Source organism: Chanodichthys erythropterus, chromosome 7, assembly GCF_024489055.1.
Source record: "Chanodichthys erythropterus isolate Z2021 chromosome 7, ASM2448905v1, whole genome shotgun sequence".
Classification (NCBI taxonomy): domain Eukaryota; kingdom Metazoa; phylum Chordata; class Actinopteri; order Cypriniformes; family Xenocyprididae; genus Chanodichthys; species Chanodichthys erythropterus.
This window is the reverse complement of record NC_090227.1, coordinates 29,572,690-29,599,972: the sequence shown is the minus strand read 5'-3', so window position 1 is coordinate 29,599,972 and position 27,283 is coordinate 29,572,690. Positions and strand designations below refer to the sequence as shown.

The 27,283-nt window shown below is 36.5% G+C and overlaps 2 protein-coding genes across 6 annotated transcripts in view; one reads left to right on the top strand and one right to left on the bottom strand.

Annotated features, from left to right (window-relative positions):
- Positions 1–24,882, bottom strand: part of bicd1a (bicaudal D homolog 1a) — a 67,405-nt gene extending 42,523 nt beyond the window's left edge. For 4 of the 5 annotated variants that reach the window (XM_067390096.1, XM_067390098.1, XM_067390097.1 and 1 more), the window contains exons 1-2: positions 24,489–24,882; positions 4,952–5,276 (exon numbers count right to left, since the gene is read on the bottom strand). In XM_067390096.1, coding sequence (XP_067246197.1) covers positions 4,952–5,167 — 216 coding nt within the window. In that variant the 5' untranslated portion in view covers positions 5,168–5,276; positions 24,489–24,882. The remainder of the gene's footprint in view (positions 1–4,951; positions 5,277–24,488) is intronic. The other variant, XM_067390095.1, reaches the window with a different exon arrangement.
- slc23a4 (solute carrier family 23 member 4) lies at positions 6,558–19,967 on the top strand. Its single transcript, XM_067390093.1, has 13 exons — positions 6,558–6,781; positions 8,120–8,210; positions 8,895–9,038; positions 12,447–12,604; positions 13,899–14,058; positions 15,916–16,097; positions 16,266–16,386; positions 16,461–16,617; positions 16,773–17,026; positions 17,235–17,399; positions 18,331–18,439; positions 18,565–18,660; positions 18,767–19,967. Exons 2-13 carry the CDS (start codon positions 8,163–8,165, stop codon positions 19,024–19,026), a joined length of 1,854 nt encoding a protein of 617 aa, XP_067246194.1. The 5' UTR covers positions 6,558–6,781; positions 8,120–8,162; the 3' UTR covers positions 19,027–19,967.
- Positions 24,883–27,283: the final 2,401 nt, after the last annotated feature.

Sequence of the window (27,283 nt, the reverse complement as noted above, 5' to 3'; positions counted from 1 at the left end):
TAAATGCATTATATGTTGAAAATAGCATAGAATATAAAGTTTCAGCTGCATATTAGATGTGCAGCATCTCCAAAAAAATTAAATTTCTCCTGTCTTATCATTGTACTTTAGATCAAGTCAGATCAAGAGCATTTCAGTGGAAACAGAACTGTAGGGCACTACATTGTTCAAGTACACACAAACACCCTCCATTTGTAACCATAAAACACTCAACAGTCTGTGTCCTGACTCCTGAGGGACCGAAAAACATTTTGAGCTCTATTTGCTGTTTACCACAAGTAGATTAAAAAAAACAAATGCAAAACAATGAATCATTTGACTCCTTTGTGGATGAAGAATTATTAAAAAAAGTAACCAGTTAACAAAAACTGCCTGTGAATAGATTATGCATTTTACCATTGAACTTAAAGGGATTCAGCTAAATTTTTTTCTGTAAAACACAAAAGAAGAAATTTTGAAAAATATGTTTTTCTCAGTGTTTCTGGTCCATACAATGAAAGTCAGTGGGGTCTAACATCTAACATGAGAACAAGTAAATGATTTTCAATTTTAGGTGAACTATCTCTTTAAGCAGGGTTTTGGGTTAATACAGATAATACATTTAATAAACTAATGGTACTGGCCTGTTTTCCAATGGCTAAATTCTAATTATCTTGTTCTTTATGCTCCATTTAACAAGATAAACAATTAAGTGATGAGTTCTAATATCAATTCTGACTTTATGAATAGGAAAAATAACCAGCCAAGTGTGTGCTAACTAAAATATGGAGACCGGGATAGCTACAGGTCAGAGTAATGGGCGAGCTGAAGGGTGAATTGCAAAAACTAACACCTAACCTCACCCCACACCCTGACAGACAGCTTTCATGACCAATGATGAAGACCTTTATCCATACCCCAACCTTTCGTTATGCCCATTACTCCAACCTGCAGATACCCACACTTGAAAATATGTGTATTTCATTCACTGTAGAAAAAAAAAGTATACCCAGAGTTATGCTTAACACACAAAAGAGGCAAATTACAGCAATAATTACAAATTGCAAAGTTCTTACTAGGATATATGGGAACAATAAAATATTGACAAAAACATTTTTATTTAAAAAAAATATTTTGTGTATTGTATTTGATGGGGGCATCTCTAAAGGTGTTTTCAGACCGGTACTATAGATTGTTTACTTTGCTCCGAAACTTAATTTGTTACAATGTTGCATTTTCTTGGTTCGGCAACATTTCAAAGCATACCCATATGTACGGAAGAGGATTAGGGCCAAGCAATAATAAAAAAATAAAACCATCTCAAGATTAAAGTTGTTAAATTTCGAGAAAAAAATCGTTAAATTTCGAGAAAAAAAGTTGAGATAAAATGTTGAGAATAAACTCATTAAATTACGAGAAAAGTCGTTAAATTACGAGAACAAATTCGTTAAATTTCGAGAAAAAAGTCTAGATAAAATGTTGAGAATAAACTCATTAAATTATGAGAAAAAAGTCATTAAATTAAGCGAAAAAAGTTTAGATAAAATGTTGAGAATAAACTCATTAAATTATGAGAATAAACTCATTAAATTATGAGAATAAAGTCATTAAATTACGAGAAAAAGGTCGTAATTTAACGAATTTGTTCTCGTAATTTAACAACTTTTTTCTCAATTTAATGATTTTATTCTCCACATTTTATCTCAACTTTTTTCTCGAAATTTAACAACATTTTTCTCATAATTTAAAGAATTTGTTCTCGTAATTTAACAACTTTTTTCTCATAATTTAATGAGTTTATTCTCAACATTTAATCTCGAATTTTTTCTCAAAATTTAACGATTTTTTTCTTGTAATTTAACGGGTTTATTCTCAACATTTCATTTCGACTTTTTTCTCGAAATTTAGCGATTTTAATCTCGAGATGGTTTCATTTTTTTATTATTGCTTGGCCCTAATCCTCTTCCGTACATATGTGTTTATGCAAGTTACATGTGAGTAAAATTGGTCAGAGTTTCCTCTGTGAAATACATCAAGATGGATTGACAAGTTTTCTGCAAGCTTTATTTGTGACTTTATTTGTAGCTCTCGAGACACACGCAAACATTTACAAATGTAGCCGTCATTCCCGCTCAAAATGAAAAATGATATATATGCTTTTTTGCAGATCCGAGCATGATTGCCATGTTCATATATGCCTAAATGAACTGAACTAAGGGAAAAAATGCACCAGGTTCCGAAACAAACACCCCAAACGAACCATGTGTGAAAACACCTAAAACTGTCCTCAGAAACTGTAATATCTCATATAGTATTTCCTTCTCTTGCACATTCAGAGAATCTGATTTACAAGTAAATTCTGGGAAAACTCTCAGAGGAATTGCCCAAAGGCAAATGGTGCAGTGTGGTCTTTTATATTCTGTTTAATATTCATTAAAATAAAGGAGGAACAGAGACAGATAAAGAAAAAAAACAAACAAAAAAACCCCACCAAATACAGCAAGTCAATCCTCGAGATTAAATATCACCTCCAGCACTCGTGCCCTTCACAAGACTATCAGCCGCAGACAGACTCTATTATAAACAGCACAGATGCTTTGAACAGAAAGAGAGATAGAGATACTATTCGAAATCCAAGGACCCAAACATATGTGCATTATTGATCGTATCATGAACCCTAAGATAAATCTGCATTTGAACTGTCTGGACTTTCTGTACTCAAAGCATTCCTAAATAAAAAAGAAAATGCATTTTTTATTTTTCTGAAATTAAACCTGTATAGATAAAACACATTTACCGCATTGCAAATAACTAACAGATGCTGCACAGTTCTATGCAATTCCAAACTAATTGATACAATGAAGGTAAATTATGACCCCAATTTTTGGCTGGCTTGGAAAGACAAGTTGTATCATGATTTGCATGATAGAGTTAATTAAAGACAAGCCTGCAGGGCAAACTACAGTAGCCAGATCTAGGGGGAGCTGCCACAAAAAAATGCAATTACTGACACAATTTCATGACAGTTATTCACTGCAAATGACTCACTGCTGTCAGTAAATAACTATAAATGTCTGAGATAAGCATTCATACACATTGTCAAACTAAACAAAGACCCATTAGTTATAGTCATTGCTTTACTTCAGGGGAATTTAGGGGTCATTAGGGAAACACAGGGACACTCATAAAATAATTAAGATTCATTCTTTGAAATAAAATGGGTCCAAATAACATCAAATGATATTTCTATGTGACTTTAAAAATTTGAATTTTTATTTGAGCTAGTCTTTATTTTTTATACTACACTGAAAACACCAATGAAGACAACCTAAACAAAGGTCAAAAGGTCAAGTTACTCTGCCTCAATGGCGGTCATCTTTTCCATACAAGTTTATTTAAGCAACAGACACTATTGTTTAAAAGTTTGGGGTCAATCAGAATTTTTTAAAAGAGATTAATACTTTAAATTGTTCAAAAGGATCAGTAATGACTTTTATAAAGTGTTATAAAGATTTATATTTCAAAGACATGATATTTTTGAATGTTCAATTCAACAAAAAATCCTGAAAAATTTCCACAAAAATATTAAGCATCACAACCATTTTCAACATTGGCATTAATGAAATGTTTCTTGAGCACCAAATCAACATATTAGACTGAAGGATCATGTGACACTGAAGGATGTTGTAATGATGCTTAAAATACAGCTTTGCCATCACATGAATTACATTAAAATATATTCAAATAGATTATGCAATAATTGTAATAAAATTTCAAAATATTACTGTTATTATCAAATAAATACTGTACAGCCTTGGTGAGCAAAAGAGACTTCTTTCACAACATTTTCAAAACATTAAAAAATCTTCCCAACCCCAAACCTTTGAACGGTACTAATACAACACATCACATGTATCCCTACCCCTCTTTGTCATCAGTCACACTGTGCAGCCACAGTCCCTGGATCACTGCAGCAGTAAGAAAATATCTTGTTCCATCTTTTTATTGTCATCAGTTTTCCTCTGTCTCTCTCCTTTCATCATTTCACCTATCTCTTCATCATTTCACCTCTCCAAAAGAGTCCATTTGTCCCAGATATGTTACAGTTTGGTCAGTTGAATACAGCAATGGGTGTCCACTTTAGATGGTTACTGTTCACTCCATTTGCATTGTTCTTATCATTAAGGATGTAAGAAAAACAAAAAATGAAAAAAAAAGCATGGACTGGGAGTGAATATGATGTTTTATAAGTAGTTTTGAGAGTATTTTTAGAACAATAAAAGTATATACAAATAGCTTCACACCTAATAAGCCAACAACATGCTATTGAGTAAACATATTGCTGGGATTCAGACAGAGATACACAAAAAGAAGACAAAATTTCCCAGCAGAGATAGACTTTATGGGCCAAAGGACACACCAAAGATTCTTCATAAACCATGAAACCAATCCTCGCTTGAGCAAGTCTACAATTTACCTACAGCACAGCACTGACTCAATTTCTTTCAACAATATCTCAAAACGTATAAAAAATGCTGGGTTAAATATGGACAAACCCAGAGAGCCATTTTTTTTTTCAACCAATTTTGGATTTATTTTTTTAGCCAGCAATATAGTAATATAGTAAAAGGCATGTTTTGCTCACCCCAAAATAGGGGAAAAATTTGTGGGGTATTTTAAGCTGAAACTTGACCAGACCAGAGACTTATATTACATCTTGAAAGAGGGCATAACAGGTGCCCTTTAACCCAACCTGCTGGGTTTGTCCATATTTAACCCAACTTGGGTTGCTTTTAACCCAGCATTTTTTACTTACAAAACAGTAGGCTGCCATGAAAATTCTTTGGTACTGTTAGTGACAGGTTAAAATACATATCAAATATTATCATGAATCCTGTCATTTACATACATTTATATTGTTCCAGACCCATACACATATACATACATATCAGACCGTCGAAGCTATGTTTACCTCCTGCAGCTGCTCTAACTCCTGTTTGAGAGCCTCCTGCTCGGTCTCGAGCTCCGCGTACTGCTGCTTGAGCGTCTGGTTCTCCTCCAACACCACCAGACCGCATTCCGCAGCCCGAATCTTCTCCCGGTTCGCTTCTGCGAGCTCACGGGTCAGCCTTTCCACCTCGGCCCGGTACTGATCCACCGATTCCCCGCATCCTCCCCCGGCTGCCATCGCCTAATCTCTGCGTCCTCGGTTTCTGTCACTCGCGCGCTCTCAGAGAGGCGGAGGCTGATGAGGAGATTCAGGTGAATGCTGCAGTCCGTCCGTCCCGATGCGCCTCCTGTTTGCCGATGATTAAATGATGTTTAAACGAGTGACATGGGCTGGACTCGATTGTTTCATTGTAAACAGTGCTGTGATAAACTGCACCATTATTCTATCTATCAAATACACATTTTTCACTTAAAATTTTATGAAGAAAACCGGCGCCATCTACCCGGAATGCAAAGTGTGCAGAAGTTGAATCTGTCTCTCAACATGTGACGTCACTCCCTCTCCCAGTCCCCTCATCGTTTATTTTATTAGATATTAGTATCATTAGTATATTGTTAGTAGTGGGCCTATATGTAGCCTATACGGTACAGCCGAAGAGAGAGTGCAACTATAATATAATTAGTAGTCTAATATGTAAATTATAATAACCAATTCTAATTCGACACATTCATTTAGCCTATTATTATTAGGTGGGGTACATAATGTACAGCAAATAGGCTACATCTGATCCTCGAGAAAGAAAAAAAAAGTGATCATTTTTAAGATTTTCAGATTAGGGCTATAACCTTACTAGATTGAAAACAAGAATCTTATTATTAAATACTGTTCAGCCACCTGCTGGAAAAGAACGTACATTACACGCTTAAAGAGAAGTGGTTGAAATTATGAGCAAAATACTAATAATATTAATAATGCTAATATTAAGATAGGGAACTGTACAATTGCGCTTTTCTGGAATGGAAACACCGTGGACATTTCTAAAGTGACCATATTGTCTAATTATGCACAGCTCTAAAATATGTAATCAGCAAAATGTTCTTTGAAAGTGCTCTATCTCTATAAATGATATTTAAAAATCCAGTCATCCAGAACGACTGGACAAGTCATGCAAATTCATTGTTCAAAATGAGTCGGAAGGTTGTAGAACTCATTATGTATCATAGCCATAATCTTGAGCATTGACTAGTTAGCCAACAACTTGAAGGCCACTGACATCACAATCTCAACATCACGAGTCTTAAAGCTGCTCTGAAGATCAAATTCATGGCTATAACTAATGATATAGTTGTGTAAGTGTAAATCACCATGGATCTACTGCCAATGAAACAATCACAGATCAATAAAAATAAGACATTTAATGATAAGCTACGTAATTCCTTTAGTCTCTCCATGCATGCTGCACATTTCAGCTTAATCATGTAACACTGAATGTGACACATTCCAGATCCAGAGAGCACTAGAATGAAGCATGCCTAAGGACATTATATGAAGAAGAGAACAGGCTGAGAAAAAGACCTCATGACACACTGTACTTCCGGATGTCTGTTCTTCACCAGACTGCATGTGATTTAATTTTCTCATACTGTGTGGCACAGGTTTCAACTTTTCAAATGTTAATTTGATTGGCCAGGAAATGGCAAGCACATCATTATAAATAATAAGTGAAAAAGAGGGTGAAAGATCACATGATCAGATGTATTATCTGGAAAACACTGACTTTCATAATCATTAACTACAGGATGGCACAGTCAAAACAGTGAGGTTCATTTCATCTGAGGAAAGTCCGTTAAGGTAAGTAAACGGCATCTTTAACATTATCTAATGATCTAATGAAAGAAATCTTCTCATGTTAACAAGAATCTCTAAATGGGCATCCAATTGGGTTGATTTGATGAGATAATGATTGGATGATTAGGTTTGTACTGTCACTATCTAAGATAAATCTGCAAAATGAGAGACATGTGATACATAGTTTTGGGAAGTCTTGCATTGGCCTGGTTGGTAGAGCTTTAATTTAAAACCATTACAAGAAAGAAAGGGCATATTTTTCACAGTTTACTCCAAAATGTTTCTCATATGGTTTATTTTTGAAAGTCAGGTTTTTATATATAGGCACATAAATTAAAGACTGAGCAAAAAATCTACTGCTCAGAAAAAGAAAAAAACAAAAACAAAAACAAAAACAGTTTATCATGTTCACACGTTGTCATGCCATATGGGTTAAATTGGGAACCTGCCATCGCATGAATACTGCCAGTATAGTATCACAGGTTTTAAACATAAAATTAATATCAAATAATTGCTATAATAAGAAGGATAAAAGCATCTGGCAAAATAATAAATGTAAACATGCTGCAGTGTAAGAAAATCTTGCAGGAAAAACAATTTCAGCAAATCATGAACTTTATGGGAATAGAATAATATCAAATATTTGTAATGTGGATGTTTGGGTTTTTTAATTTTTTAATTTATTGTTATACCCTAAAATTTTATATATATATTTATATATAGTGGTCTCTTAATTTTTTCCATATATATATATTTTTCATTTTAATTAGTTTTAATTGTTTTAGAACAAAATTAGTTAAACTAAATGAAAATGAGAAATGTTGCTCTGGCAACTGGCTGAAACAAAAAAGTTGACAGTTAACGTTTATGTTATTTTAAGTAACAAAAATGTAATGGTTTTAGTTAACCCTGCTCCAAGTTACTATGTAAACCTAGCAATCATTCAGTAACATAAAATGACCCTTGCTCTGAGAGAAGTAATACATTTTTGCTATTGTTTTTGATTGAAAAAAATACAGAAAGACTTCCAAGGTGCATTGCATGGCGATTAACACGCACGCAAATGTATTGGTGCATACGTGCACATTTGTGTGTTTGGTTCAGTGTGTATTCTTAAGCCAGAAAGAGCTCTGCTCCAGCAGCACGTGGCTCTGGTCAGCTGCCTGCAAGTTGTGGTGTAATTGAGTTCACATGAGCAGCTGATGGGTCCCATAGCATTTACAATCAGCGGCAGCATCCCCAAACCCAGTCCCGTGTCTCTGTTTTTCCCCCTCCTTTCTCCTCTCTCGTTTCTTCTTTATTATGCTGTCCTTAACTAGCTCTTGCCCTCTCTCTTATTAGAATTTCCATTGAGAATTCTATACTGCCTCCTGTCTCCACACTCATGGCTCCAGAGAAGACCAGTGATGGGCTGGACAACTATGCATTTACTGTGAGTAACCTCCATTAATAGACAAGAGATTTGATGTAGAAGTACTCGATTCTTTCTTAAATTAATCTTAGAGCTTCTAGAAATGGACAGATTGAATCCAAGGACATTGAAATTTGAATGTACTATGTTATCATGGGTCTTGTTTTCATTGCGTAAATCTACAACTTGCGTCAGACTGCAGTTATAAGATCCTTAAAATCACACAGTTGTAAAAATCTATGGTGTATGGTAATTTATTTTTATGACCGAAGATTCTAATCACCCAAGATAATTCAAACATTACTCATGTGTTTGTTATTGTGGTCATGCTCTGTGTTTTAGTGACTGGAATGTGTAACCGGAGCAATGTGCGTGTGTATCACTCAGCCTATATAATGCTTCAGTTTTGATATATAAAATCATTAAGTTATTATTTAGCATAAAGCACCAATTTATTTGATGCTTGTGTACATTTTGATGGAGATTGTTAGACATTTCAGTCAATTTTATTATAAAAAACAGCAATACAAAACCAAGAGACCCATCTCTCGGGAGCGAGGTGCATTGGTTTTTATTCAATAATCCAAATAAATGTAGAGGAAGTGAACATTTTTTTACATGTGCCATGTGAAATTGACTGAATTAGGAAAGGTTGATGATTGACAACTACTGGATCAGAAACTGTTTAATCTTTTTTGACTTTAGGTTGATGGTGTAGACCGCTTCTGTGAGTTACCAGAAAATATGAACGGAAGAGGTAGTTTTTCAGAGGAGGGAGACAGTAACAAGCTAGCATATTGTGTCACAGATATTCCACCATGGTACCTTTGTATCTTCTTGGGGATTCAGGTAAGCACTGTGCACACTTATTTCTGTGAACATTGATTTTTTGCATATCATTGGACTCATATAAATCAATTCAAATTTATCAATCTCAATTGGAGTATGCACTATGAACAGCACAGTATTCAATAAATATGTACAGTTCCAATATACAGTGTGGTCCAAAAATCTAAAACTACATTGACAATCTCTGAGATTTTTAATGCTTGCACATCAAGAGAAAGATCTTTACCCAAAGGTTATGACACAAAATGAGTAAGACATAATTAACCCTATAAAGCCTGACATATGAAATAAGTCAGAAAAATCCTTTTATTTTTTTAAGGAACAGTTTTGTGAGACAAAATATTAAAAAAGAAAATCTACAGAAACTTTGATACACCTCAGTTTTATTCAGAGGCCCAAACTGAGCAAAAATATGCAATTTGGTGCAAATGTTATTTATTTGGACAAAAAGTAAGGAAAATTCTGATTCATGTACCAAATATAATACAGTAGGCTTTACAGGGTAAAGATTCAGCACTATTTTTAATTAAATAAGAAAATTTGTGACATTGATCATGAGAAGTCTTTTGTACAAATGGTCAAGTGTTTTTAGGGTCATTCTCAAATCATGTAAAAAAAAATCCTATTCAACTTATATTGCTATGGTGACTATATAAACATGTTGCATTAAAGGATTAGTTCAGCCAAAAATGAAAATTCTGTGATAATTTACGTACCCTTCGACTTTAGTTTATCTTTGAAACACAAACAAAGATATTGTAATAAAACATGAGATATTTTTGTCCCTCCATTGACAGTCCATGCAATTACCACTTTAGCTGCTTTTCCATGAAATTACATGGAACAATTTGTCCCAGGAACTTTTTTCAAGGAAATTTTCCCCCCAAACCTGTTGCTGTCTGCGTTTCCATCGTGGTGTAAAGTACCATGAAGATTAAGTTTGGTGACGGAGGACTGCGCGCGACTTTCCAGTTTCTGCTGGAATTCGTCCTCCACATATAAGCTTAATAAAGCTTGAACCTTGTCGTTGGTCCATCGGTTGTATTTTTTAAACTTCAGACTTTTAAAAATGGTGGTTGAAATAAAATGCTGTGTGGAGTCAACCAATCAAAATGCTGTGTGAACTCAACCAATCTGCATGATTAGTGCTCAAGTCCTACCCCCCAAATGTTCCTGAACTTTGAAAAAGTACTACCTCATGAGCAGGGACTTTCTGAGGGGGAAATTTTTACCCGGAACTTAGTTTAGACTCTGGTTCCAGCGGTCAAAAAACACAGAGTACCACCCCTAGTTCCTAGGGAAAGTTCCTGTGGTGGAAACACAGCTTATGACACTTCAAAAAGTTCATAAAATGAGCATAAAACTAATCTATGGGTGCGTTCGCACTTGTAGTTCGGTTCGTTTGTGTCATTTGGTCTGGACCAAAGAAGAAAAGAAAACATTTAGTCCTGGTCCGGTTAGCGTTCACATTGGCAATTTTATCACCGAACCAAAAGATACCGAACCTTAAGGCATAGGGATACATTCACAACCTGATTGGTCGGATTTTATGACGTATTGCCTATTTTGAGACGGAACTTACCGAACATCCAAAACAGTGCTGTTTGCTGAGGTAAATGCGCTCGTTGTGTGTGCGTAGCGGTGTGTAGCCTGAATGTGATGGTATTTTGGCCAGCTGGGAACTCGTGAAGAGCTTATAAAATGTGTAAAGTAGTCAAAACACCGGCGGGAATCCATCTGTCACACACACAAACAATCTGCTGTGTGGAGACGTGCGTCTGATGCCTGTAATGGTCAAACTCGTGTCTATGACGAGAAAAACCTACATGCGTGAGGATTCTGTCCATTTTAGGGTCTCGTCTTCCTGTTTTTGGTTCGGTTACATGTCTTTGGTCCGTGTTGCGTTCATATATCATTCGAACCACACCAGAGTTCGTTTGGAAGCGGACTGAGGGTGCGTTCACACTTGTCATGTTTGGTTAGATTAAAACGAACCCTGGTGGGGTTGCTCAGTTAGTGCGGTTCATTTGAACATGTGTGAACGCTGCCATCCGAACCCTGGTGCGCACCAAACAAGCAGACCGATACCGCTAAAAAGATGGGTCTTGGTCCGCTTCCAAACGAACTCTGGTGCAGTTCGAATGATATATGAACGCAACACAACCAAAGACATGTAACCGAACCAAAAACAGGAAGACGAGACTCTAAAAAGGACAGAATCATCACGCATGTCTGTTTTTCTCATCATAGTCGCGAGTTTGCCCATCACAGGCATCAGACGCGCGTCTCCATGCAGCAGATCATTTGTGTGTGTGACGGATGGATTCCCGCCGGTGTTTTGACTACTTTACACATTTTATAAGCTCTTCACGAGTTCCCAGCTGGCCAAAATACCATCACATGCAGGCTACACACACACACACACACAACGAGCGCATTTACCTCAGAAAACAGCACTGTTTTGGATGTTCGGTAAGTTCCATCTCAAAATAGGCAATACGTCATAAAATCCGACCAATCAGGTTGTGAATGTATCCCTATGCCTTAAGGTTTGGTATCTTTTGGTTCGGTGATAAAATTGCCAATGTGAACGCTAACCGGACCAGGACTAAATGTTTTTTTTTTCTTCTTTGGTCCGGACCAAATTAACCAAACGAACCGAACTACAAGTGTGAACGCACCCTGAGACCCATCTTTTCAGCGGTCTCGGTCCGCTTGTTTGGTGCGCACCAGGGTTCGGATGGCAGCGTTCACATATGTTCAAATGAACCGCACCAACTTAGCAATCGCACCGGGGTTCGTTTTAATCGAACCAAACATGACAAGTGTGAACGCACCCTATATCAATTGAGCGGTTTAGTCCAAATTTTGAAGAGACACAATCGCTTTATATATGAACAGATACAGTTTAGGCTTTTATTCACACATTCATCAACACACACGTCAGATATGGTAAACGCAATCTCAAGTATGCTTGCTTTATGTGCAAGAACCACCGAGGTTCTTTGGTTAGGCAGCATGTTTGAGTTTATGCAAAAACCAATGAGGTTTGTTCTCGCTCATCAGGCAAGTACGGTTGAGCTTCTAGTTATGTTTTCTGATCAATGTTGGTAGTTGTGTATACTGTCAATGGAGGGACATAAATCTCTCAGATTTCTTTAAAAATATCTTCAATTGAGTTTTGAAGATGAACGAAAGTCTTAGGGGTTTGGAAAGACACAAGGGGGAGAAATTGATGACAATTTTTTTCTTTTTGGGGGCGTGAACTAACCCTTTAAATTAATAAATTATGCAAAATAAAAGCATTTTCACTAGTGATCTCAGAATTTTAGACTTCACTGTACATAGAATGTGTTTAGTAGGTTACTGAAAGACACACATAACTATTTCTCTCCATCTCTCTGACAGCACTATCTTACAGCGTTTGGTGGCATCATAGCCATTCCTCTGATATTGTCTCAGGGTCTTTGTCTACAGCATGACGGCCTCACGCAAAGTCACCTGATAAGCACTATTTTCTTTGTGTCTGGGTTGTGCACCTTACTGCAGGTCACTTTTGGAGTGAGGTATGGTTCATTATATCACTCATGGCAACATCATATGTTTCACAGGGAAACCTCATGAAAAATTGCACAGCAGAATTCAAAAATAGTGACAGAACCAAGGCCAAAGTCAGTGTACCGGGTGGGAAGTTAGATAATGATGTGTAAAGATTTTTTATAGATGAGGTGTTGGTTAAACAACGAAACACAGAGTGTTTTGATCATTGTCATAAATCAGTGTTGTGTTGTGGTTACTGAGACACAAGGGACTTTCTCTGTGAATTATTTAACCATGTGTGGTTAATTATAAAAAGCTGTTTCTCTTATAGCAAATAACTGCAGATGCCTTTACACTTGAAGTGAATGTGTTCCTTGTTTAATTATAAGATTACCTGGATTTTGTGAGGTATGTTTATGATGCTATCCAATTTGCAGGGCATAAGTTTTTATGTATTTATTTTGACTGTACTTCTGAAGACTCTGAAAAGTTACTTGTGTTCCAGATAAACCAACTCCTGAGGCAACAATCCAAATATTCAGTCCAAGGGTTCATTGACCTAGGAAAGTGTGAATAATGTAGACTTCGCAATGTTTTCACAGTCTGATAAGCCTCTGCATGTTTTAGACTGAAATCCCATTGTGTTCTTCTGCTAGGGCTGCTTTGCCTGAATAACAGGCCAAATAAATCCTGCAATGCTAACTCTACACTACAGACCCTAAGAACTCAGAGAGCATTAGCATTTATGCTAATCACACATGATGAATCTGAAACAATCCATTACTGATGTACAGCAGTTATAATATGTGGGACATTGGTCAGACTGCTTCCTGCAGTAGCTGAAAACCATAATAGGATTAGGAATTTTCCATCTTAGCATGAAGTTCAGCACATTTTAAATCCTTATTCCTCAGGCCTCTCAGCTGAGGAGCTCCCTTTTGTGTGAAGCAGTATATGATTGTTGTATAATTTAATCTAAATTACCTTTTGTAGGTGTAACTGATATTGTGAAAGCTTGCAGTATAAATGCATAAAATGACTCTAGATGTTTACTTGTAGGAACATTGTAAAATAAGTCATTATATAACATTTAATGAGATTTTAATTTTAAGCTTGGTGAAATGAAGTTGCAATAGTCTATTCTTCCCTATTGTGATATACATATCAGAATGTCGGACGGGACTTGATTTTGAACATTTGGGAATTGATTGGATTGTTCACTATTTCTCTGCACTTTTTTAAAAAAACAAACAAAAATAACAATCAAAACCACAAGAGCTAGACTTTTGGTGACAAGCTTCCTCTCTTTCCGAATGCAAGGTTACCCATTCTCCAGGGTGGAACATTTACGCTCCTTTCGCCCACCATGGCTTTGCTTTCAATGCCTGAATGGAGCTGTCCAGCCTGGACACAAAACGCCAGCCTGGTCAACACCACTTCACCCGAGTTCATAGAAGTTTGGCAAAGTCGAATGCAAGTGGTGAGTATCTCAGTAACTGATAGACCCTGCATATATGTAGAGTATGTAGAGTAGTCCTAATTTTATTTGCATAGTTAAAGGTGTCATGAAATGGAAGATGCGATAGTGTTTTTCTTCTCTATTTTGACATATATCTGAATGAAACAGCTTCCTGAACAAGATAAAATGTAGAGCGAGACTTGATTTCGTCTGTTAAGAATTGATTGGATGATTGTGGTTTGCTATTGCTGTGATCTCATATGAATGACAGGTTGTCCCGCCCTCGCCCCAGTAAAAACGTCATCAGAAAAATCATTTATATTAAATAAAACTGAAGCAAAAAATTGGCAAAATGACACTTTATACATTTACAAATAAAATGGCTGTTAAAAATGGACACTTTCTGGATGTCAAATTTGTAACATGTTCATAGTTAAAATGATGAAAATGATACACCTGTGGTCCTTGAGGGTCACCCCTGTGAACTTGAGGGAAACTCGACCTTGGAACCAGCTGGTTAATTGCAAAAATAGTTAAACGTGAGAAAAGCATTGCTTGTTTGCAAGTTGCTTGATAACACGTGACTTAAGGGTGCTAAAGAGGATCTTTTCGTCGACTGAGAAACCAAAGACTGTTAGTGAGTTTTTGAAATGAGCGCATGCGTAAGAACATTTCGAGGGAACGCCTCCCAAAAAAACACGAGTGTTTACCACCGGCATTCGCTGTGTCATGCATTATGTCGGACTCACCACAGGTAAATCATAATCTGCAGTTGTTACTCCTGTCTTCTGACAAAAACATTGCATGTGGCGCCTGTAGAGTGTGGAAAGTTACTGGAGCGCGCAGCCGCGCTCGTCTCTCACAAGGAACGTCATGGCAGTGATTGACAAACCAGAGGGCCAATCGTTTATGCGATGATCACACAAACGATTGGCTGATGTTTTTAAGGCCCTACCTCGTGCACAGATGATGTATATTAATATTATTCCTTTCAGTGCACCTAATAAATAGTATTTTATCAGTTAGTAAAGACAGTTTCAAGTAATATTGCAAAAATGTATAAAACAAAACATCCTCTTTAGCACCTTTAAGTAAGGAATAATTGACGACGGATCTTTGAATTCTTAGAAAATAATGCTGAATTCTTATTTTCTAAGAATTCAACAGCCCGTTGTCAATCATTTCTTATACGTTACCACACCTCAAGACACTGATCCAATGTTTTATTTCAAGACATTTGTTTTGTTTTTGTCCTTAAAACACTCTTGTGTGTGGGACTAATTTCTTACGCATCTCATCCCAAGCCTCCGTTGCTAATTCCAAACGGTTCTGTATGAGTGTGTGTCCGTACTACAGTATACAGTAGGCTACGTGTGTACGTTTGAAAGAGAGAGAGCGCGTGAGAGATTTTGCCATTTTAGGACACAATAAAACGTATTTCGTGGCAAAAACCATGACAATTATTTGTCATTTTCATCCTATTGTTTACTATATTTATTTGCTTGGTCGGTGTCATTGTGGGTTTTGTTTCTTATGCGGTTGTAGTCTGTAGGACTTTTGAAATAACTGAAATCATTTGGCAAAGTGATATGGAACTGCAATGCGGTCAAAACCTGCTAGAACTACTTTAGCCGTGCGTTTCCCTGAAAATAACTGCACTCCTTAGAATGTTGGTCAACCAATCAGATTTGAGCATTCAACAGACCTGTAGTATAATATCTTATATTTTAACACAATGAAATTCATACTTTTTAGGCCACTGCATATTTAGATAGATGGAAAGGTAGAGGTAAAGATGTTATTTAACAGAAGATATACAAGATTATCTTGTTACAGCAACACAACATCAACACAATTCTGTTTCTGTTGTCTTCACAGATCCAAGGCTCAATCATGGTGGGCTCCCTATTCCAAGTGCTGGTGGGATTCTCCGGTCTCATTGGCCTCTTTATGCGTTTCATTGGCCCTTTGACCATCGCACCTACTATTTCACTAATCGGCTTATCGCTGTTTGACTCCGCTGGCATGAATGCAGGACACCATTGGGGCATCTCTTCCATGTGTGTACTAATTAATCATCATTAATCAAAATTTGAAGCAGGTACCCTATAATCAATACTGTTTGGATTTTTTTTTTTTTTGTCACTCACATGAGATGGTTACAGGTAATGCTCTTTTAATCTTAAAATGACACAGAGCCATAACCACAGTCTTATTGTCCTCCACAGGACGACGTGTTTGATTGTGATATTCTCACAGTACCTCCGTCATATTGCCATCCCTTTCCCCAAATACACCAAAGCCAAGAAATTTCACACCACCAAGATTTACATATTTCAGATTCTGCCTGTAAGTTTTATATCTGTTTTCTAAATATGAATGCTTCATAAAAACTCCTTTATAAGCAAGGTTTGTTTCCTCAGGTGCTGCTAGGAATCACTCTGTCTTGGTTGATTTGTTACCTGCTGACGATCTACGATGTCCTGCCCTCAGACCCTGACAAATATGGCTATCTAGCCCGGACTGACATTAAAGGAGACATTACCGGCAGGGCACCTTGGTTCAGATTTCCTTATCCAGGTTTTACAACCAGCACAATTAAGACCAATAAAGTATTTTTAATGACTATTACTGTATCTTTACAGTAATCATAATGTATTATTGCTGTTGTATTATCACATAGGCTATTGACATCATCAATATAAGTTTTTATAGATATGTAATTCTTTTTCCAGGTCAATGGGGAGTGCCAACTGTTAGTCTGGCAGGAGTTTTTGGAATCTTGGCAGGAGTCATATCCTCAATGATTGAATCAGTGGGTGATTATCATGCCTGTGCCAGGCTATCTGGTGCCCCACCTCCACCTAGACATGCCATCAACAGGGGCATTGGCATTGAAGGCATTGGGTGTCTGCTGGCAGGTGCCTGGGGCACAGGCAACGGAACCACCTCCTACAGCGAGAACGTAGGAGCCTTGGGGATCACCAAGGTTCAGAGTTTCACTTTATTTTTCAATGATTGCAAAGGCTTACAACACTACTATCCACTATCTAAAATACTAAAAAATCCAACCCCCATCCAAAAAACAAAACAAAAAACAAATAAGATTGTGAGAGATTTTTTGGATAGTTTGGATTGTTTGGAGAATTTTATGTGAAGTTACAACACTAATTGAGAGGAAACTTTCCTCTTTGCAGGTTGGTAGTCGCATGGTGATTGTGGCCAGTGGCTTTGTAATGATTATAATGGGAATGTTTGGGAAAATTGGAGCCATATTTGCTACAATACCAACACCTGTCGTTGGAGGAATGTTTCTGGTCATGTTCGGGGTCATTATGGCTGCTGGTGTTTCAAGTCTACAGGTAAAAACCGATTTGTTAATGCAAAAGCTTCACATTAGGTGCTCATATTGTACCTACATACCAGTCAAAAGTTTGGGGTTAGCAAGAAATGTATGTTCACCAAGGATTCATCAATTTGATAAAAAAAATAATACATTACATACATAGTTGTTTTCTATTTTAACTTATTTTAAAATGTAATTTATTCCTGTGATGGCAGGAATCTGAATTTTCAGCATCCTTCATCCTTCTAATAAACTGATTTGATGCTCAAGAAACATTTCTTATTATTATTAAGGTGAAAAACAGTTCTGTCATGACCACTCTCGGAGTGTTCGGCATATCAAGGGGTATGACAAGGTTGATATGTTTGGTCTTGGTGCTGCTGCTGCAGAGCAAGTTTGAGACTTGATATTGTCAATACATACATGACATGCTGCTGTGAGCAAGTAAGACACGCTGCTGCTGTACAATATAGCATACATGAATTACCCGTAGCAGATCAATACAGGTGGAGCTGGGGAAGGTGGAGGGTTTCTGAAGCGCACTGCACTGCTAAGGCAAATGCTACCCAAGTATTTTGAAGGTTGAACAGCGAGCTCATTGGCTACTTATACAGCAGGAACCAATCAACTGTGCCCTATAGTTGTGATTACGAGCAGATTGAGTTAAAGGACCTATTAGCCTGCGCCATCTAGAGTTTCATGACATAACTTTGTATTTGTGCTGCTTAATATTTTTCTGGAAAATATGATCATTTTTTATTCAAGGTTCTTTGATTAATAGAAAGTTTAAAAGAACATACATTTTTGTAACATTATAAATGTCTTTACTGTCACTTTTGATAAATTTTATGCATCCTTGCTGAATAAAAGTATTAATTTCTTAATTTTCTTTCTTCATATGTTTAATATGATATATTGTTAACATGACTGATTTCTATTATTAATAGTATACAGACATGAATTCTTCACGGAACATCTTTATCTTTGGATTCTCCATGTTCACTGGGCTTACTATTCCTAACTGGATAATGAAAAACCCAACATCTATAGCAACAGGTATATAAACTTTGATCGGTACTGGAAAATCACATGCTACAAACTCTTTAGATAAGGACACATTTACAGTCAACATCCTGTATGCATTCCAATTACAAATCTCTTGTGCTTTATTTTTGTATTAGGAGTTGTTGAACTGGACCATGTACTTCTAGTGCTTTTGACAACCAGCATGTTTGTTGGAGGATTTTTTGGATTTCTGCTTGATAACACAATACCTGGTGAGTTCTGCTAATAATCTACTTCAGTAACTGTACCAATTTTAACATCTGATTCATCAAGTAACTTGGCACCTTTGCAATAACAGTCTGTTTAATTTTCCCGCAGGAACGAAACACGAACGGGGCATTATAGCATGGAACAAGGCCCACCAAAATGAGTCAGACACCTTAGAAAGTGATGACGTGTATGGGCTTCCCTTTGGAATTACTACCTGCTTCTCTTCCTTCACATGGACCAAATATGTGCCCTTCTGCCCTACACACAAAGTCAGCACACAGGATGACCCACCATCCAGTCTGCATTCTTTGGACACCAAAGAACCTAACAAAGATGATGCACACATCATAGCAGGGGTGGCATTATAGTCTATGATGGAGACGTCCATCTTAAAGGGATAGTTCACCCAAAAATGAAAATTTGATGTTTATCTGCTTACCCCCAGTGCATCCAAGATGTAGAGGACTTTTTTTCTTCAGTCGAACGCAAATTATGCAGCAACCGCTGCCGTCTGTCAGTCAAATAATAGCAGTGATTGGGAACTTGAACAATAATGCTGCGTTCACACCGAACGCGTCTGGGGCGTCTGAGGCGTCTGATTTACATGTTAAGTCAATGCAAACGCGCGTCTAGAGGTCCTGCGGCGCGAATCAAGTGTCTAGCGTGGCGCGAATCGGCCGTTGACGCGCAAATGTCGCGGCGCGAATTGAGCGTTCACGCGGCTGACGCACGAATTGAGCGGCTGACGCCCAAACGCCTGAGTTGAAAAATCTGAACTTTGGCGTAAATTCGCGGCGCGTTAACCAATCAGGGACTCTGCTTTGGTAGTAACGTGTTTATGATGTGATCAGTGGTGGAGACCAGAACAAAGATGTCGCTGTGTGTAGCCACCCCGAGCTCTGTGATGTGTCATTATATTTTTATCGAGACAGGAATAAAAAGGACCTTGCCTGGAAGAGAATAAGCAAAGAAATCGGACAGTCTGGTTAGTTGTAAAACTTTTTGCATGATTTTAGCTAGCAAAAGTCGGCCGGCATAACTGAGTTAAATTGCCGCTACAGGTTTCCAACTGACGAGATTATGTTTATTCAGAGGATCTGTGCAGAAAGAGATGAAAGCCCCTCCCATGATGCGAATTCGCGTCTGAACACACTTTGTTTCGACGCGCGAATTGAGCGAATTTTACGCGCGTCTGAAGAGTCTGACTTCAAAATGTTCAAGCGTCCAACTAGACGCGTCTGGCGCGAATTTGACGCCCCAGACGCGTTCGGTGTGAACGCAGCATAATAAGAGTCGAAAAAGCTTCCATAGACAAATCAAAATTAAAACCTGCGGCTCGTGACGGCACATTGATGTCCTAAGACACGAAACGATCGGTTTGTGCGAGAAACCGAACAGTATTTATATAATTTTTACCTCTAATACACCACTATGTCCAACTTCGTTCAGCTTCCGGTTAGTGAGGTCGGATCGCGCTCTGACAACGGAAGTGATGTCTCGCGCTCATTGAAGTATATGGGCGAGACATCACTTCCGTCATCACAACGCGTTTTTTGACCTCACTAACAGGAAGCTGAATGAAGTTGGACATAGTGGTGTATTAGAGGTAAAAATTATATAAATAATGTTCGGTTTCTTGCACAAACCGATCGTTTCGTGTCTTAGGACATTAATGTGTCGTCACGAGCCGCAGGTTTTAATTTTGATTTGTCTAAGCAAGTTTTATTTACTGTTATAGTTGAAGTTCCCATCCACTGCTATTATTTGACTGACAGACGGTAGCGGTTGCAGTTAAAAATCATAATTTGCATTCAACTGAAGAAAAAAAAGTCACCTACATCTTGGATGCACTGGGGGTAAGCAGATAAACATCAAATTTTCATTTTTGGGTGAACTATCCCTTTAAATCAGAGACAATTTAGTCTAAAGTAGAAGGGCTCCTAATTCTGTGATATTGTCACATTCAGAGGTATGGACTGAACTGAGAAGGCAGCTACCCCCATATTCATAATTTAATATCTAATCTGAAGCATACTGTTCAAATATATCTCTCTATTTTCATCTTTATGAATTATCTGTCAACATAATGTTAATGAGTAGCACTTCACAATAATGTCTTATTAGAAAATGTTAGTAAATTCATTAACTAACTTTATCTTAAAATCAGCAATACATTTGTTACAGGATTTATTTTTTAATGTATTAGCAAATGTTGAAATTAACATTAAGATTAAAAAACGCTTTACCATTTTTTTAATTGTTAGTTCATGTTAACTACTGAATTAATGTTAACTAATAGTTCCTTATTGTAAAGTGTTACTGATTAATATTTTTCTTTTCTTAATGGTGCTCTAGGGGTGATTTCAAATAAAGATGAGAAGTGCAAACATTTATTCATGTTTTGTTTCTTTTTAAAATGCTCATATTTTTAAATTGAATGATTATAGGCCTATTGCTGACAAACTGTATTGTGTTTTGTGCACATTTTTTTTATAATTAAATAATATATATACAAACATAAATGATAGGGTACAAAATATATATTTTACAAAATAAACTTTTGGAATTTATGTGATGTCACAGAAGCTTTTTATTACGCTTAAAGGAGGACACAATTTATGGATAATAAATCTGTTAACTGCTCTGTGGAGATCCTTAAAACACACCTGATGGACACATGCTGAAATATTGTCTGTATTTAAAGGGTCCTCAGAGACTCTAAACCCCAGATAATGAGGCCGTATAAAATATCTTGCCGTTGTAGTGTTGATTGACAGTGTTGAGGTGGCAGTGAGAGTTCAGTAAAAGTTCCTAAAAAGATCCAAATGCAAAATGAAACTGTATCATGACAGTCAACAGGATTCAAACGGTTTACAGTAAATAAGCTTTGCTGAGACAAGATTGTAGTAAGCTATTAGTTTTTCTTAATTTCTAACACTCAATTCATGAAACAATTCACCATTTTCTCAAACTATAAACACAATCTCAGAACTACACACCAACTTGTACAAACCCCAAACTGTCAAGTCAAAATCAATTAGTTCAGTCATTTTTTGTCAGAAACAAACTTTGGCCTTATGAGTCATGACACACAAATCTAACAAACAGACTACTTTCCTGCCCAGTGAACATTATAGTGGGATCAATTCAAAACACTGTAACAAAACACTTTTATTGGGATTCAAGAATAATTTTGCAGCTCATGTCTATAACAGTTTAGCCTATACAACCTAAATTAAACAGATACAGTAAAATACAAAAATTAGCTTTTCAAAAATGTATTTCAATAAAGTATACTATAGCAGTTTCTTGGTTTTTTGGTCTTCTGATGAAAGACTTTACCTAGCATAGGCAGTAATTTCCTCAGTTTTTGCAAAAATACAGTAGGCTATGTGTAAAAAATGGCTACTAATTTAAAATCATGTGATTGAGGGTGTACAACATGTGCTTTACTGTACATAAAATAGTGACATTTACTGTACTGTTACTGTGTATTATAATTATACTGTGTAAGTAGTATAAAACCCTGTAGATGATTCTTTCAGCTCTCACAGAGTCGCAGTGTTAGGATGCATTTTCTAAAGCACAATCACCTATTTATCCTGAGATTCTGATTGGTGTGCCATCAGTTTTGCCATAATGTTACTCATGGATAAGTGTGTGCTATTTCAGTTTACATTCTGCTGCTTACATTAATTATATTATGTGTTTTTGTTTTATAAATGAGAAAAACTAAATGTTTTTAATACCATTATTCTGTTTTTTTCACTTGGCATTTTTTTTAACCCACAAGATGGCGCTATAGAACAACATTTGACACACACTTCCTTTCAACACATTTTGGAGCTCCAATTTTCTCTATATATTACATTGTCAATGATCAGCTAAATTCATATCTTTGCAAATAGATGATCATCTATTTGCCATCATGGATGCTCTTTGGTTAATCCAAAATCTTTTTTGCAAGTTTGAGACCCCCCTTTTCCCCATTGAATCTGGCTATAGAGTTGCTGTAAGCATTTGCTTTAAACGGATACCTACTTGTCTAACTGTCAAAATCAAGCCTAAGTGCATCAGCAGCAGATGTTCCTCTTCATTCCATTTGAAGGCGTTGCTGTTACAAATGCTCACAAGTAAAACAGTGTGAAACACACCCAAGGTGCATATGATTGATTTAGTGTTATGGAGCTTGGAGTGGAAAGCAGTGGTTTGTGAAAAACTGTGGTAGGTCTACTAAGTGCCTTATTATATATTGCATTTGAAAATCCTGGTCTGTTCTGTAGAAGAATCTGTGAAATACTGCGCACTCTCATAAATTAAGGTCTCTTTCTACAGATGTGTAAAAACCTGACATTATGTAAAGGTCAACATTCAGTGAAGATTTTTTTTGGGCCTGAATGCAGATCTGAAGTAGAAAGCAAAATGTTCCAGTTTTTTTTTTTTTTTTTTTTTTTTTAAATATTTATATATATATATATATATATATATATATATATATATATACACACATACATTTTTTAGACAATTAAACAATAAAAATAGCCATCTCTATGTCAGTAACATTACCATATCTGACGACCTGCATCTCATGTATTCAATTTCTTATTTTCTTATTGTTTTTTTATGCATCTGCTATTTATTTAAAATAGACATGCATATCTGTTATGCATTGGCCAATAAGTTTAGCTTTAAACTGGTTTTGCACAATGACGTCTATCACTTCACAGTCGTGCTGAAAGGCAAAAAGGAATGAAAAACGCATTTTTTGTTCATCTTCCATCCTGCTGAGTGCATGATTCTTGGCACCTGTATATCAGTTTCCATTGAGAACAGAATCCTGTGGAAGCCATCTGTTGTAATCTCTCCATCCTCAGGCTTCTGGTCCAATGTTCCTCCCTTTCCCTAAATTACTAATACTTGAGACTTTGTGATTAGGGCTGGTGAAGCTGATTGTCCTAACCACAACTAAGCTAACATACTCAGGCGCGACCGTCAAACTATTACCTCTCATAATCAGCCTACAGATCACGCTAATCATCATCATCAAAGGGAGAAATATTTATTACAAGAAAAACTAAAGTACTTTCACTAAGAGCACACCGTTTTTTCACAGTAGAAGCATCTTGATATTGCAAAAACTAGCAATTGAGGGAATATTTTGGCATATATTTAAAATACTAGATTAAAAGTTGTGTGAAATAATGTTTAAATGATAATAAATTAGCTTTTTCATGCAGTTAAGTATGTTTTGGCTATATTTTGTGACTGAGAAATAATATACAGTAATTAATTACTGCTGTAACATTTTTAAAAGACACAGCTAAAATACTGATGGTTCTGATTGGTTGCTAGGCTGTTGCTGGGAGTTTACTGCTTAATAAGGTGTTCTGATTGGTTGCTAGATGGTTGCTGACTGGCCCAAGGCAACAGAAGCAACTGTTTAATTAACTTTTGTCATTTGACATCTTAGCAAAAAAATTTTTGCAAAAATTTTGAAAACTTTAGCAAATTTTTTTTTTCTCTCTATGTCATAGTCAGGTAAGCTCTTATGTGTGAAATTATAACATAAGTCATACAAATACAAATTGACTTTCTATGTAATAATTTGTACTTAGTATGTCAACTTCGAATTTTCATAAATATGACTTTCTCATGAATATGACTTATGACTTTAAAATCTTATAAATATGACTTTATGTCATAATTGAGATTTTTTATGTCGCCTTTTTTCATAATTATGGTTTACTAAAACATGATTTTTTTCTTGCGTGGCAGTCTAATCAGTCAATATTCAAACAGCTAATAAAGTAAAGGTTTCATCTCTACTTACCTTCATGGGAATAAAACCTTTTGATTTTGTAGATGATGCCTGAGAACTGCAGCATATTGTTTCCTTACTTCCGATATTCAGAGGCATCTGGGGCTTGTGATCGTGATCCCTGTGGAGAGGATGATTCTAGTAAAGTCTGCTGGACATCCTGGTCTCCTCGCTCTGGCCTCAAGGCTTTGTCCCTGGAGTGTTTGATGAGGCAGCTCTGGTGCCAGACGACCCAGCCTGAATCTCTCTAAAGCAGACCTGAGACACAAGCATTCAATGTGGGCTTATAATCCTGCTTATCATCTCAGGCCAAAAAAGTGTTCTTCCAATGGAACCAGTTTTATGTTCACTCCCTTGTGTGTATAGAAGAGTATTGATGAATAGAAAAGAAGAGGTCACGAATACAACAGGGTGTAGAAAGACCAAAAACATATGTATTTGAGAGCTGTCCAACGGTTCATCCTTTAAAAAGTGTCAGGATTGAGAAGGCAAGGCTTGTGCTGATAAGCAGCTGTCACAAACTGACACTGAACACATTGTAAACATATCCGTTAAAGTGAAGTCTGAGGTTACAGTAAGTTGAATCTGAAACCATTTGGAAAGTGTTTGGAGGCATGAACTTCGCTGATTTTAGTGGCTATGAATGTCACTCATATCAATGTGTGCATGGGCTCACCCACAAAGGGGAGATAACAGGTAAAAGGGTTATATATTTAAGCTATTTATTTACAATGTTTATAGATTAAAGTCATGAAATAAATGCCCCCCTTATCTTACTGAGAACACGTTTTTTCCCATTCCGCTACTTTTTCATCGTTTTACAATGTAAACACGTGAGACGGACATCTTTAACCATTGTGCTCGCATCTTTCACAGCATTTTGTGCATAAAAATCAGGCGCTGAAGTTTTTAAAAAATGTGTCCATTGACTTTTTGCGTTTTTTTTCGTTCCACCGACCTGTCTTGCATTTTTAAGAGCAAAAACGCATTCTGTGTGAACCGGTGAAGTGCTGAATTTTGAGCCCCTTCCAAATTATTACCCCCCTAGTATTGGTAGGTTTAGGAGTAGGTGTGGAGGAAGGGTGGGGTTAAGATTAGGCAATTAGGTAGCGACTTCAACGAGGGGGGTAATAATTTGGCAGGGGGTTGAAATTCTACACAACATGTGTCTATCGACTTACTCTTAAAAATAAAGGTTTCAAAAGGGTGTTTTTGCAGTGATGCCATAAAAGAACCTTTCAGTGAACAGTTCTTAAATGAACCATTTTTTTCTTGAGTGAAGCACATTTTAAAAGATATATAGTTAAAAGAACCTTTTCCCATTATTTAGAATCTTTTGTGCATTGAAAAGGTTCGAGGGATGTTAATGGTTCTTTATAAAACCATCCATCTTGTCAAAGAATGATACACCCTTTATTTTTAAGAGTATGTAAAATAATGTAAAATTTACACAACTTAATTTTTTTTTTTTGGTTGACTCTTTTTTTTGGGCAAATTCTAAATGAATATATTCACAAAACTGACTAGAAAGGACTTGATATCACCGAGGACTTCAGCAATATGGCATTATAAATGGAAACTGTGTTCCTTTATGATCACATGTCATAGAGCACATTTTCACAATCAATTCTTTTGAAATCCATCCTACATGTTTACTTGTTGAATATCCAGCTTTATTTAGAAATAGACCTCATTACATGGCTTACACATACACTAACAAACGTTCAAAAGTTTGAGGTCTGTACATTTTTTCAAGTCTCTTAAGCTCACCAAGGTATTTATTTCATTGAAATAGTACAGTAATATTGCAAAATATTATTACTATTTAAAAGAACTGTTTTCAAATTTTATATATATATTTTTAAGATTTAACATATTCCTATGATGGCAAAGCTGAATTTTCAGCAGCAATTACTCCAGTCTTCACATGATCCTTCAGAAGTAATTCTGAATTTTTTGATGAATAGAAAGTTCAATAGAACAGCATTTATTGTAAAATAAAAGTCTTCTGTAACATTATAAATGTCTTTACTGTCACTTTTGAATTTAATGCATCCTTCTTGATTAAAAGTATATTCAAAGTTGCAAACAGACAACGTCAACGGCAAGTACCCGCTTGCTACACTTTCCACCGTAGAGAGGCAGCTGATCTAAGGCCCAGCTTCAATATCTTTATTTGCCATTATTCTGTGATAGAAATGTGCTGAGATTGACCACTCAGTTGGCTTTAAGGAAACAGCTCTTGTTCTGATTTTATCTCCTGCTGTGTTCCTGGCCACAGGCCAATCACCAGGCGCACTGACCTGAAAGGATATCCCTTATTTAACAGCCGCCTGGAGAACTATCACATAACACCGAGGCCAATACATTCAGCCACAGAACAGTCACACCTAACCAAGGGTCATCTGTCCCACAGAGCTTTGCATTCATTAGCACAATCTTCTTCCAAGGCATGTTGGTTTGCAAAACTTCTGCTCATAATTTTCCTTTTAGGTTAATCAGACAGGTTTCATATACTGATTATCAACCTTTGAATCTCTAAATGTGTAAGAATTTGCAACATGAACACTAGCGTACATCATGCTGTGGCGGTGATATCAGTGTCTAAAAACTGTAATTAGTACTCGATGAACAGATTTGCATAGACATGTTGCATTCAGCTATGCATGACTACATACATACAATGAAGAAAGGAGTTCTGCTGTTTCCTTCCAAGAAACACATCAAGTCTAAATGAAGGTAATGTGATGTTTTAGATGTGTTTGAGCCATTAACTGATTTGCATAATTATAATTCTGATGCTGAAA